Source organism: Perissodus microlepis, chromosome 3 (genome assembly GCF_051167445.1).
Source record: "Perissodus microlepis isolate ML-2025 ecotype Zambia chromosome 3, ASM5116744v1, whole genome shotgun sequence".
NCBI lineage: Eukaryota > Metazoa > Chordata > Actinopteri > Cichliformes > Cichlidae > Perissodus > Perissodus microlepis.
In genome coordinates this window covers 47,656,961-47,671,805 of record NC_140463.1, presented here as the reverse complement: position 1 = coordinate 47,671,805, position 14,845 = coordinate 47,656,961, and the positions used below count along the sequence as shown (strand labels likewise).

Genomic DNA, 14,845 nt, shown 5'->3' with positions numbered 1-14,845 from the left:
CAGCTGTTTGGAGTTTCCATTTTCTAAACTTCTACATTCTGAACCTTCTTCAGCTCTGAACAGATGATGAAACACTGAATGATTTCAAGCACTTTGTCTAATAAACTTACATCTTTCATTCTTTATACAGATTGGGTTACTGTGGTTTGTCAGAGATCAGCTGTGATTATCTGGCAGCAGCACTGAAGTCCAACCCCTCCCATCTGAGAGAGCTGGACCTGAGCTCCAACGACAAGCTGCAGGATTCAGGAGTGAAGCATCTGTGTGGTTTCCTGGAGAGTCCAGGATGTGGACTTGAAACTCTGAGGTCAGTCAGCATGTTTTAGTTGTGCTGAGATGAATATGATGTGAAAGTTGTGCTGACACTAAACTGCAGACATCAGGCTGATATTATACTGATCCACACTGAGGATCTTCATGGTAAAGTCTGTTTTCTTCTTCTGTGGTTTAGTCCATTGACTGCAGCAGAACAATGTTCACATTTCAAACAGTGAGGCTCAACGTATGGCCCGCGGCCCACACGCGGCCTGCCCACCTTTCCTGATTCAGAGAGAGGGGACCCTGATTAACTGTGTAGTGTTCTTCCTCACAGTTCTAAGTATCAGACACAACAATGAATAATCCACAGCTGACTGTCTTTAGCAGGTCAAAGGTCACGGCACACAGCAGACAGTGGGAAATATTATAATTCTGATCATTTATCAGCACATATCCATATGTATAAAAACAAAGCTGACACTGTGAGACTTGATCAGAGGTGTGATCATCACAGCAGAGGCCTTTGTGTCAAAGTCACTGAGGATCAAACAGAAACACATGAAGCAGATTTTCCTGTTCTGGCTTTTTATAGCAGATAACCTTCAAAATATTCTGCAGTCGATCAAAAACTGAAGCAAACCATGAATCAACATGTGAACATGACCTGATGCTGCTGAAGTGAAGCAAAGTTACAGAGGTTTGATTACAGACACAGCTGAGAGTTTGTAATCTGTCATCATTTTAAAAGGTTTCAATTTCTTCAGTATTGAACAGCAGAAATGAGGCTTTGTTTTGGGAGGCCGACAGCAGTGAACACAACAGCAGACTGGTGCGTAATAAGCAGTGAATAATGCAGGAAAGAGATTTTTGAAGGTAAACTGTTCTTGAAGTACACTGAGAGAGAGAGAGCTGTGCAGGAAGTAAACGTCAAAGTCAGAGAGAATTCATGACGATGTTCATCAAACGTAAAGCGTAGTTTGGATCTTCTTGTGCTGCTGGTTCAGTCAGTTTTGGTTGGAGACAGATGAAACCTGCAGCTTCAGGATCTGTGAGCTGTCCACTTTCAGCCCCGACGGCGTGTCCGTGTACGTGCCGTCGAGTGAACGATCCACGCTCTGTGTTTCCATCTTTGTGTGTTTAGCTGCTCTCATTTACTGTTTTATCTGTTTGCTTGTTGTTGAAATACTTTTGGGAGCTTTAACCTGAGATTCTGGCAAAATACATTTATATTAAACATCGATTCAGGATTGAATGAATCAACATCGCTTTATTCAAATTAAAACCATTTAAATAGGAAAATCCATTTTTTTACAGCCGCCTCTAATGCTGGGTAATGTCAGCTGGTCCATGTGCAGCTGGCTGTGAGGCTCAGGGAGCGTCTACAAAGTGCAACACTGAAAGAACATCATCCATAAATATTGAGTAATAACTGGACTCTCATACAGCGAGACTCAAATGCCTTTAAACATCAGCTTATCCTGCTGATCCAAGTCCAACACTGAGTTTGTAAAAACATGTTTGTCAATCATTTTGTTTGGTTTCTGAGGAAAATGATTCAATAACTTGCTGCTAATACACAACATTTCATCATATTTCCTCATAACCCTCTTTTGTCTGACCATTTGATCCCATTTGAATTTGCAATAAAGGATCCACAGAGTTTGGTGACAATAATGACAGTAGATGTTTGTGTGGAAGTGCTGGAAGCAAATTAGTGTGTGGTGTTCTTTCAGTGTTGCACTTTGTAGACGCTCCCTGAGCACTGGTCTCACAGCCAGCTGCACATAGAGACCAGTGTTGTTAGTCCAGGTCAGAAGATGACTTGTTGGAATGAAAATGAGCTTGTAGTTTGTCTGCTTTAATAATGTGACTGGAAAAAGGTGTTGGACTTCAAATATGTCCATTTCTTTCACACTTCACCTTTAAAAGTGAAGCCTTGTGGTTCCTGGAAGGAAAAACACGACTTTTTCAAGTCTTTGTCCTGTTTTTATGATAAATGTACGACTTTAATGTGAAACATTCAGAGTTTTTTCTCTTGTTGTGTTTGTTTGAAGCTGCTTCCTGTTGGCTTCAGCTGTTTGGAGTTTCCATTTTCTAAACTTCTACATTCTGAACCTTCTTCAGCTCTGAACAGATGATGAAACACTGAATGATTTCAAGCACTTTGTCTAATAAACTTACATCTTTCATTCTTTATACAGATTGAGGGACTGTGGTTTGTCAGAGATCAGCTGTGATTATCTGGCAGCAGCGCTGAAGTCCAACCCCTCCCATCTGAGAGAGCTGGACCTGAGCTCCAACAACAAGCTGCAGGATTCAGGAGTGAAGCATCTGTGTGGTTTCCTGGAGAGTCCAGGATGTGGACTTGAAACTCTGAGGTCAGTCAGCATGTTTTAGTTGTGCTGAGATGAATATGATGTGAAAGTTGTGCTGACACTAAACTGCAGACATCAGGCTGATATTATACTGATCCACACTGAGGATCTTCATGGTAAAGTCTGTTTTCTTCTTCTGTGGTTTAGTCCATTGACTGCAGCAGAACAATGTTCACATTTCAAACAGTGAGACTCAACGTATGGCCCGCGGCCCACACGCGGCCTGCCCACCTTTCCTGATTCAGAGAGAGGGGACCCTGATTAACTGTGTAGTGTTCTTCCTCACAGTTCTAAGTATCAGACACAACAATGAATAATCCACAGCTGACTGTCTTTAGCAGGTCAAAGGTCACGGCACACAGCAGACAGTGGGAAATATTATAATTCTGATCATTTATCAGCACATATCCATATGTATAAAAACAAAGCTGACACTGTGAGACTTGATCAGAGGTGTGATCATCACAGCAGAGGCCTTTGTGTCAAAGTCACTGAGGATCAAACAGAAACACATGAAGCAGATTTTCCTGTTCTGGCTTTTTATAGCAGATAACCTTCAAAATATTCTGCAGTCGATCAAAAACTGAAGCAAACCATGAATCAACATGTGAACATGACCTGATGCTGCTGAAGTGAAGCAAAGTTACAGAGGTTTGATTACAGACACAGCTGAGAGTTTGTAATCTGTCATCATTTTAAAAGGTTTCAATTTCTTCAGTATTGAACAGCAGAAATGAGGCTTTGTTTTGGGAGGCCGACAGCAGTGAACACAACAGCAGACTGGTGCGTAATAAGCAGTGAATAATGCAGGAAAGAGATTTTTGAAGGTAAACTGTTCTTGAAGTACACTGAGAGAGAGAGAGCTGTGCAGGAAGTAAACGTCAAAGTCAGAGAGAATTCATGACGATGTTCATCAAACGTAAAGCGTAGTTTGGATCTTCTTGTGCTGCTGGTTCAGTCAGTTTTGGTTGGAGACAGATGAAACCTGCAGCTTCAGGATCTGTGAGCTGTCCACTTTCAGCCCCGACGGCGTGTCCGTGTACGTGCCGTCGAGTGAACGATCCACGCTCTGTGTTTCCATCTTTGTGTGTTTAGCTGCTCTCATTTACTGTTTTATCTGTTTGCTTGTTGTTGAAATACTTTTGGGAGCTTTAACCTGAGATTCTGGCAAAATACATTTATATTAAACATCGATTCAGGATTGAATGAATCAACATCGCTTTATTCAAATTAAAACCATTTAAATAGGAAAATCCATTTTTTTACAGCCGCCTCTAATGCTGGGTAATGTCAGCTGGTCCATGTGCAGCTGGCTGTGAGGCTCAGGGAGCGTCTACAAAGTGCAACACTGAAAGAACATCATCCATAAATATTGAGTAATAACTGGACTCTCATACAGCGAGACTCAAATGCCTTTAAACATCAGCTTATCCTGCTGATCCAAGTCCAACACTGAGTTCATAAAAACATGTTTGTCAATCATTTTGTTTGGTTTCTGAGGAAAATGATTCAATAACTTGCTGCTAATACACAACATTTCATCATATTTCCTCATAACCCTCTTTTGTCTGACCATTTGATCCCATTTGAATTTGCAATAAAGGATCCACAGAGTTTGGTGACAATAATGACAGTAGATGTTTGTGTGAAAGTGCTGGAAGCAAATTAGTGTGTGATGTTCTTTCAGTGTTGCACTTTGTAGACGCTCCCTGAGCACTGGTCTCACAGCCAGCTGCACATAGAGACCAGTGTTGTTAGTCCAGGTCAGAAGATGACTTGTTGGAATGAAAATGAGCTTGTAGTTTGTCTGCTTTAATAATGTGACTGGAAAAAGGTGTTGGACTTCAAATATGTCCATTTCTTTCACACTTCACCTTTAAAAGTGAAGCCTTGTGGTTCCTGGAAGGAAAAACACGACTTTTTCAAGTCTTTGTCCTGTTTTTATGATAAATGTACGACTTTAATGTGAAACATTCAGAGTTTTTTCTCTTGTTGTGTTTGTTTGAAGCTGCTTCCTGTTGGCTTCAGCTGTTTGGAGTTTCCATTTTCTAAACTTCTACATTCTGAACCTTCTTCAGCTCTGAACAGATGATGAAACACTGAATGATTTCAAGCACTTTGTCTAATAAACTTACATCTTTCATTCTTTATACAGATTGAGGGACTGTGGTTTGTCAGAGATCAGCTGTGATTATCTGGCAGCAGCACTGAAGTCCAACCCCTCCCATCTGAGAGAGCTGGACCTGAGCGCCAACAACAAGCTGCAGGATTCAGGAGTGAAGCATCTGTGTGGTTTCCTGGAGAGTCCAGGATGTGGACTTGAAACTCTGAGGTCAGTCAGCATGTTTTAGTTGTGCTGAGATGAATATGATGTGAAAGTTGTGCTGACACTAAACTGCAGACATCAGGCTGATATTATACTGATCCACACTGAGGATCTTCATGGTAAAGTCTGTTTTCTTCTTCTCTGGTTTAGTCCATTGACTGCAGCAGAACAATGTTCACATTTCAAACAGTGAGACTCAACGTATGGCCCGCGGCCCACACGCGGCCTGCCCACCTTCCCTGATTCAGAGAGAGGGGACCCTGATTAACTGTGTAGTGTTCTTCCTCACAGTTCTAAGTATCAGACACAACAATGAATAATCCACAGCTGACTGTCTTTAGCAGGTCAAAGGTCACGGCACACAGCAGACAGTGGGAAATATTATAATTCTGATCATTTATCAGCACATATCCATATGTATAAAAACAAAGCTGACACTGTGAGACTTGATCAGAGGTGTGATCATCACAGCAGAGGCCTTTGTGTCAAAGTCACTGAGGATCAAACAGAAACACATGAAGCAGATTTTCCTGTTCTGGCTTTTTATAGCAGATAACCTTCAAAATATTCTGCAGTCGATCAAAAACTGAAGCAAACCATGAATCAACATGTGAACATGACCTGATGCTGCTGAAGTGAAGCAAAGTTACAGAGGTTTGATTACAGACACAGCTGAGAGTTTGTAATCTGTCATCATTTTAAAAGGTTTCAATTTCTTCAGTATTGAACAGCAGAAATGAGGCTTTGTTTTGGGAGGCCGACAGCAGTGAACACAACAGCAGACTGGTGCGTAATAAGCAGTGAATAATGCAGGAAAGAGATTTTTGAAGGTAAACTGTTCTTGAAGTACACTGAGAGAGAGAGAGCTGTGCAGGAAGTAAACGTCAAAGTCAGAGAGAATTCATGACGATGTTCATCAAACGTAAAGCGTAGTTTGGATCTTCTTGTGCTGCTGGTTCACTCAGTTTTGGTTGGAGACAGATGAAACCTGCAGCTTCAGGATCTGTGAGCTGTCCACTTTCAGCCCCGACGGCGTGTCCGTGTACGTGCCGTCGAGTGAACGATCCACGCTCTGTGTTTCCATCTTTGTGTGTTTAGCTGCTCTCATTTACTGTTTTATCTGTTTGCTTGTTGTTGAGATACTTTTGGGAGCTTTAACCTGAGATTCTGGCAAAATACATTTATATTAAACATCGATTCAGGATTGAATGAATCAACATCGCTTTATTCAAATTAAAACCATTTAAATAGGAAAATCCATTTTTTTTTACAGCCGCCTCTAATGCTGGGTAATGTCAGCTGGTCCATGTGCAGCTGGCTGTGAGGCTCAGGGAGCGTCTACAAAGTGCAACACTGAAAGAACATCATCCATAAATATTGAGTAATAACTGAACTCTCATACAGCGAGACTCAAATTGTCATGCAGCGGCTGTGTGAAGGCAAGAGAGGACCTAAATGCACGGCTCTAGACACACGGGGATGAACTCAAAGGCAGGTCTTTATTAACAGGAACATAAGAAGTCATACAAAAACTATACTGGGAGCAACTAAAGCTGAGGCGCTGGGAAGACACGGTATATGCACACAACCTAGAGGGACGACGCAACACGGAACAAAGGGATACTTTGACATAAATACACAGAAGGTAATGAGGGAAGTGGGAACACACGGGGAACGCAGATGAGGACAATTACTCGTGACACAGCGGGGGGGACACGAACCTGAAAATACTGACACCAAGATGTGGACCTTGAACACAACACAGTACACAGAGATGAGCACAGAGAGAGAGGCAGAGAACAAGGATGAATACACGAGGGGATGAGGAGAACACAGAACACAAAGGACGGGAACACGGTACCAGAACAAACACCACAATAACAGCATGGACACAGGGGGGATCCAAATACCAAACCAAACAATCCAATGAACATAAGGAACAAAATACAAAACCACAGGAAAACTAAGAACACTGGGTCAAAATGACCCAGGACCATGACACAAATGCCTTTAAACATCAGCTTATCCTGCTGATCCAAGTCCAACACTGAGTTTGTAAAAACATGTTTGTCAATCATTTTGTTTGGTTTCTGAGGAAAATGATTCAATAACTTGCTGCTAATACACAACATTTCATCATATTTCCTCATAACCCTCTTTTGTCTGACCATTTGATCCCATTTGAATTTGCAATAAAGGATCCACAGAGTTTGGTGACAATAATGACAGTAGATGTTTGTGTGGAAGTGCTGGAAGCAAATTAGTGTGTGATGTTCTTTCAGTGTTGCACTTTGTAGACGCTCCCTGAGCACTGGTCTCACAGCCAGCTGCACATAGAGACCAGTGTTGTTAGTCCAGGTCAGAAGATGACTTGTTGGAATGAAAATGAGCTTGTAGTTTGTCTGCTTTAATAATGTGACTGGAAAAAGGTGTTGGACTTCAAATATGTCCATTTCTTTCACACTTCACCTTTAAAAGTGAAGCCTTGTGGTTCCTGGAAGGAAAAACACAACTTTTTCAAGTCTTTGTCCTGTTTTTATGATAAATGTACGACTTTAATGTGAAACATTCAGAGTTTTTTCTCTTGTTGTGTTTGTTTGAAGCTGCTTCCTGTTGGCTTCAGCTGTTTGGAGTTTCCATTTTCTAAACTTCTACATTCTGAACCTTCTTCAGCTTTGAACAGATGATGAAACACTGAATGATTTCAAGCACTTTGTCTAATAAACGTACATCTTTCATTCTTTATACAGATTGTGGGACTGTGGTTTGTCAGAGATCAGCTGTGATTATCTGGCAGCAGCACTGAAGTCCAACCCCTCCCATCTGAGAGAGCTGGACCTGAGCTACAACAACAAGCTGCAGGATTCAGGAGTGAAGCATCTGTGTGGTTTCCTGGAGAGTCCAGGATGTGGACTTGAAACTCTGAGGTCAGTCAGCATGTTTTAGTTGTGCTGAGATGAATATGATGTGAAAGTTGTGCTGACACTAAACTGCAGACATCAGGCTGATATTATACTGATCCACACTGAGGATCTTCATGGTAAAGTCTGTTTTCTTCTTCTCTGGTTTAGTCCATTGACTGCAGCAGAACAATGTTCACATTTCAAACAGTGAGGCTCAACGTATGGCCCGCGGCCCACACGCGGCCTGCCCACCTTCCCTGATTCAGAGAGAGGGGACCCTGATTAACTGTGTAGTGTTCTTCCTCACAGTTCTAAGTATCAGACACAACAATGAATAATCCACAGCTGACTGTCTTTAGCAGGTCAAAGGTCACGGCACACAGCAGACAGTGGGAAATATTATAATTCTGATCATTTATCAGCACATATCCATATGTATAAAAACAAAGCTGACACTGTGAGACTTGATCAGAGGTGTGATCATCACAGCAGAGGCCTTTGTGTCAAAGTCACTGAGGATCAAACAGAAACACATGAAGCAGATTTTCCTGTTCTGGCTTTTTATAGCAGATAACCTTCAAAATATTCTGCAGTCGATCAAAAACTGAAGCAAACCATGAATCAACTTGTGAACATGACCTGATGCTGCTGAAGTGAAGCAAAGTTACAGAGGTTTGATTACAGACACAGCTGAGAGTTTGTAATCTGTCATCATTTTAAAAGGTTTCAATTTCTTCAGTATTGAACAGCAGAAATGAGGCTTTGTTTTGGGAGGCCGACAGCAGTGAACACAACAGCAGACTGGTGCGTAATAAGCAGTGAATAATGCAGGAAACAGATTTTTGAAGGTAAACTGTTCTTGAAGTACACTGAGAGAGAGAGAGCTGTGCAGGAAGTAAACGTCAAAGTCAGAGAGAATTCATGACGATGTTCATCAAACGTAAAGCGTAGTTTGGATCTTCTTTTGCTGCTGGTTCAGTCAGTTTTGGTTGGAGACAGATGAAACCTGCAGCTTCAGGATCTGTGAGCTGTCCACTTTCAGCCCCGACGGCGTGTCCGTGTACGTGCCGTCGAGTGAACGATCCACGCTCTGTGTTTCCATCTTTGTGTGTTTAGCTGCTCTCATTTACTGTTTTATCTGTTTGCTTGTTGTTGAAATACTTTTGGGAGCTTTAACCTGAGATTCTGGCAAAATACATTTATATTAAACATCGATTCAGGATTGAATGAATCAACATCGCTTTATTCAAATTAAAACCATTTAAATAGGAAAATCCATTTTTTTTTACACCTGCCTCTAATGCTGGGTAATGTCAGCTGGTCCATGTGCAGCTGGCTGTGAGGCTCAGGGAGCGTCTACAAAGTGCAACACTGAAAGAACATCATCCATAAATATTGAGTAATAACTGGACTCTCATACAGCGAGACTCAAATGCCTTTAAACATCAGCTTATCCTGCTGATCCAAGTCCAACACTGAGTTCATAAAAACATGTTTGTCAATCATTTTGTTTGGTTTCTGAGGAAAATGATTCAATAACTTGCTGCTAATACACAACATTTCATCATATTTCCTCATAACCCTCTTTTGTCTGACCATTTGATCCCATTTGAATTTGCAATAAAGGATCCACAGAGTTTGGTGACAATAATGACAGTAGATGTTTGTGTGAAAGTGCTGGAAGCAAATTAGTGTGTGATGTTCTTTCAGTGTTGCACTTTGTAGACGCTCCCTGAGCACTGGTCTCACAGCCAGCTGCACATAGAGACCAGTGTTGTTAGTCCAGGTCAGAAGATGACTTGTTGGAATGGAAATGAGCTTGTAGTTTGTCTGCTTTAATAATGTGACTGGAAAAAGGTGTTGGACTTCAAATATGTCCATTTCTTTCACACTTCACCTTTAAAAGTGAAGCCTTGTGGTTCCTGGAAGGAAAAACACGACTTTTTCAAGTCTTTGTCCTGTTTTTATGATAAATGTACGACTTTAATGTGAAACATTCAGAGTTTTTCTCTTGTTGTGTTTGTTTGAAGCTGCTTCCTGTTGGCTTCAGCTGTTTGAAGTTTCCATTTTCTAAACTTCTACATTCTGAACCTTCTTCAGCTCTGAACAGATGATGAAACACTGAATGATTTCAAGCTCACACTTTGTCTAATAAACTTACATCTTTCATTCTTTATACAGATTGAGTTTCTGTGGTTTGTCAGAGATCAGCTGTGATTATCTGGCAGCAGCACTGAAGTCCAACCCCTCCCATCTGAGAGAGCTGGACCTGAGCTCCAACAACAAGCTGCAGGATTCAGGAGTGAAGCATCTGTGTGGTTTCCTGGAGAGTCCAGGATGTGGACTTGAAACTCTGAGGTCAGTCAGCATGTTTTAGTTGTGCTGAGATGAATATGATGTGAAAGTTGTGCTGACACTAAACTGCAGACATCAGGCTGATATTATACTGATCCACACTGAGGATCTTCATGGTAAAGTCTGTTTTCTTCTTCTGTGGTTTAGTCCATTGACTGCAGCAGAACAATGTTCACATTTCAAACCTTCAAAGAAGAAGAAAAATCCTCCACTGGATAATTCACTGTGAAACTCTCAAACTCTTCATTCCACCTTAAAGTCTGTCTGACACTGAAATCCAAAGCAAAATGTGCGTTTGCTTTACAGACAGCAGTCCAACACAAACATACACACATCATCCAAAACACAGTCCAACATCCAAATCTCCTCCACTGCCAGCATGAATGATGGGAAAGAGAAGGAGGAACACTCTGACATTCAGGGTTAGAATGAGTTTCATAAAGCAGGCTGTGAAGATCAAAGCTGCATTAGAAAGCTTACATGAATGAATGAGTGGACAGAAGTGGACAGAGATCATCTGAAGCACTTCAAAGGCTTTAAATCAGCACATTTCTCTTTATTCTTTATCAACTCTGTTAGTTTCTCTCAGTTCTCTGTGGAATGAAGCTAACAGCAGGCTAATAAGATGCTGACCAATAGGTTTCTATTAAAGGTTGTAATTTGTATATGAAAAAGTGCTTTGGCTCAGCAGGGATCAGCTTACAGGCAGAATACAGCTGCTGGATGGGATTAGCATGTCATAGCTATCTACCAAACTGCTAACTGGGGAATTTCAGGCCATCTATGGATCATTTTTGCTAACTGTTTATTCAGCTTAGGCTCACAGGGCTGCAGCCTGTGCCCTAGCTGTCATAGGGCAAGAGGCGTGGTCCACCTGCACAGGTGAGCAGTCCATCACAGGGCCAACAGAGAGAGACAGAGAAGCACTCTCTCACATCCACACCTACAGCCAATTTAGAAGCACCAATGAACCTAAGCAGCATTTCATTGGACTGTGGGAGAACATCCAACCTCCACAGAAAGGCCAACAAGCTTCAACCTACAACCTTCTTGCTTTAAGGCACTAGTGCTAACCACTTTTCCCCATTTCAGCCCAAATCCTGCATCTTCCTGTTTCTGACTCCAGGCCAGCTCCACTAACACTTTCTCATCAGACACTGCCACCTAGTGGAGGAAGTCTTAGTTCCATTTGAAGCGTCAGATTACAGTTAGTTCCTTTACAAAGAGGTGGAGGTGGTGGGGCCACAGCACCATCATCACTGAGTGCCATAGGACACTTAACCTTTGTTTCCATATGCTGGGAACTTCCTGTTGTTCCAAGGAGGACTGGAAAATGTGTGAAAACCTCCCAGTCAGTTCCTCACAGCACACTTCAATCATTTCCCTCCCACAGCATCAGGACCAGGGCTTTTTCTCTCTTTGGTCCCACTAAGAGATTTCCACACAAACACCTCATCAGTGGGACTCTCAGAGCTACCAGCCCTTTGCTACAATCACAAAGCTCTTCATTGAAATCAATGATATCAAAGCTGGAATCAAATGAGTCCAAGTCTTCTGCTGATTCAGCATCACATTCATCTTTGCTCCTTGTTCTGCATCCCCACCATGGACTTCATTCCTTTCCAAGCCAGCCTTGAGTGTCCTTTATTCAGCTCATCCTCTGCTTTACTTTTACACCTGATTTTAGCTGCTTTATCTCTCTTTCAACAAGTTTCTGTGCCTCAATCTTTTTCTTCTCTCCCTCGTAACAAGACAGCTTCTTCTGCCTGAGAACATGTTGGAGTGATTTACTAATCCAGGGCTGCTTATTGGGGAAAATACTTCCTGTTTCCAAAGTAATCCCCATTTTCCCCAGAAAGAAATGTAAGTAGAAATTGATGATCTAAGTGAGAACATGAGCCTTTAAAAAGTCCCAGTGGGTGCAGTCAAAGCAGTCCCTCAGTCCCAGTATAGAGTCTTTGGTCCAGACTGGAACAACTGTGTGCCCAGTTTGAGCTCTCTTCAGTCCTGTGACCTGACAGACCCAGAGGGGCCATCACATCACATTTAGAAGCTCCCCTAATGGAGCCACAACACATGTCCAACACTTAGTCTGTCTTGTTGGACCAACTGGAAGAAATGATTCAAGGACTTAGTCACAGAACAGAGATTCAAATCTCCAAAATCCAACTGGCTGCATCAGGACATATAGTCTGAAACTCTGCACAGTTTCCTGTTTGAAGCTGCTTCCTGTTGGCTTCAGCTGTTTGGAGTTTCCATTTTCTAAACTTCTACATTCTGAACCTTCTTCAGCTCTGAACAGATGATGAAACACTGAATGATTTCAAGCTCACACTTTGTCTAATAAACTTACATCTTTCATTCTTTATACAGATTGAGTTACTGTGGTTTGTCAAAGATCAGCTGTGATTATCTGGCAGCAGCACTGAAGTCCAACCCCTCCCATCTGAGAGAGCTGGACCTGTCGGGAAACAACCTGCAGGATCCAGATGTGAAGCAGCTGTCTGATCTTCAGCAGAGTCCAGACTACAGACTGGAGACTCTGTGGTCAGTAGAGTGATGGAGTGAGTGGGTGGTGCTGTCAGCAGTATTGTACTAAACACAGTCAGTATGAAACAAAGATCCAGTGTTTCCTGTAAAGCTGCAGCTTCTCAGTGAAGCTGTGAGAGGAGAATGGTGACAGGCTTCAGGATTGGACACAAACACTTCCTGTTTCTGACCTTTATGGTCACCATAGTAACGGCTGACACGCTCTGATCAAACGCTGTCAACAGCCAATCAGCTCTCTGAACAAAGCAGCACGCAGACCAATGACTGCATTCATTTCCAAGTTTAAAGCAGTGAAGAACACAGTCTGTAGGTGAGGAAGAATTTAGTGAGAGCAGATGTTTGGATGGAATTCCTCCAGTTAACAGCTGGAACCGTCCATCTGGATTGTTGGGCTTGTTGTTGGGGTTCCTACAGAGCTCAGAGTGGACACACCAAGGTTCTTCTAATGAATGAAAGTCCAAACTCAAACTAGGAGGGAAAAACATCTTCATCAACTTCAATAAAAATCCAAAGATTAGAAAAAGTGAAGCAACAATGAGTCCTAGTACAGTCCCAGCACTGAAGTCCCTGCTGCTCTTTATACTGGATGTGCTGCATCACTGACTGACAGCTGATGAAGAGTCTCTGGAAACACTCGTTTATCTCCTCTGCTCTTCCTTCTTCTCTCTGCAGGTGGAGCTGATGATGGTAAACAGGACGGTGTGTGTGCTGAGAGAGGAGGAGCTGTGTCCTGATGATCCAGAGAGGTTGAAGCAGCAGCAGCTTGTGTGTAGAGACGCTCTGACTGGGCCATGTTACTGGGAGGTGGAGAGGAGAGCTTCATCCAGCAGTGACTGACAGAGGAATGAGAAGAAGTGCAGATGACTGTCAGTGCTGCAGAGTGAACTGCTCTGAGAACAGCTCCACTGTCAGACACAATGTAGAGTCCAGCATCATCCCTGTGTGTCCCTCTGGATCTGACAGAGGATCATCAGTGTATCTGGACTGCTCTGCTGCTGCTCTGTCCTTCTACAGTCTCTGCACAGTCTCTGTCTGACTCTGGCTTCAGACCCTCCTGGATCAAACTCACCTGGAAACACTTTCAAATTCAAATTTTATTTGTCACACACACAACCATACCCAGTATGACATGAGGTGAAATGCTTGTAGCTGTGCAATGCCCGACCATTAAATGACAGTGGTTTTACAGTATTTACAATTTACAGGTTGTCAGGTTTTGTATTGTTGATTATCATTTATGCTTAGAAATATCTACTTATATATGCTTAGAGTTTTATAATTAGTTTTAGATTGGTAGAGGTTTGATCCTTAATAGTCTGCAAAGGCTTGGTGTGCATTCCAGAGTGTTCTGGCATTCACACCCACATCCTGGGAGCATGGGAGAGGTCGTACCTTGTCTTATTGATTTATGGTAGGATAAACGTATCTATATCTGTTTTAGTCTAAGTGCCTTTTGTTTAGATGAACTGCTGGACTTCCAGACCAGCAGGGTTAGAGAAGTCATTTATGGGGTCACACTCTGACCCCCCACACACACACACAGACACACACACTTACACAACGCACAGGCAAGGTACTCTTTGTTTGTATGTAGACGTCATATGTTAATGAACCTATGTATATATGTATATTCATGTAACCTCAATAAAAGAGCAGTGTTACGGGGGAGCAGACGAGAGCAACTGGGGTCAAGCGAAGGAACGGCATTTGTCCGGTTCTCTCCCGTGCACGAGAAACATGAAGAACTTTGCCTACTCGTGTCTTGTTTTCCTGTGTAGCAAATTGTCCTTAACGTTCCAGCGAATAGGTTTACGCTAAAAACCTATCACAGGTTATTATAAAATTTACAGATTTAACTTAGAAATTTACAGTAAAAATGTGCAAATAGCAGAAAGAGATTATAAGGAAGTGTACATGAAGAAAAACCAGAGTGTGTGTGGTGATGTGATGTGTGTGAGAGTCCAGTCTTATAGTGATGTGATGTGTGTGGGAGAGTTCGGTCCTACACCTGGTTCACGCCGCAATGTATTGCGCCATTTTCCGGGTCCACAAATCAAAACAAACGCACCGTGTTGGAA

At 42.3% G+C, this 14,845-nt stretch overlaps 1 protein-coding gene across 3 annotated transcripts in view; it reads left to right on the top strand.

Annotated features, from left to right (window-relative positions):
• The window catches only part of LOC146391709 (NACHT, LRR and PYD domains-containing protein 12-like), a 28,052-nt gene extending 13,540 nt beyond the window's left edge, over positions 1-14,512 (top strand). For 2 of the 3 annotated variants that reach the window (XM_084914704.1, XM_084914695.1), the window contains exons 8-13: positions 131-307; positions 2,460-2,636; positions 4,789-4,965; positions 7,710-7,886; positions 10,044-10,220; positions 12,591-13,410. In XM_084914704.1, the coding sequence (XP_084770830.1) occupies positions 131-307; positions 2,460-2,636; positions 4,789-4,965; positions 7,710-7,886; positions 10,044-10,220; positions 12,591-12,777 (1,072 nt within the window). In that variant the 3' untranslated portion in view covers positions 12,778-13,410. Of the gene's footprint in view, positions 1-130; positions 308-2,459; positions 2,637-4,788; positions 4,966-7,709; positions 7,887-10,043; positions 10,221-12,590; positions 13,411-13,439 lie in introns of those variants that run through there. The other variant, XM_084914714.1, reaches the window with a different exon arrangement.
• The last annotated feature ends 333 nt before the right edge of the window (positions 14,513-14,845 follow it).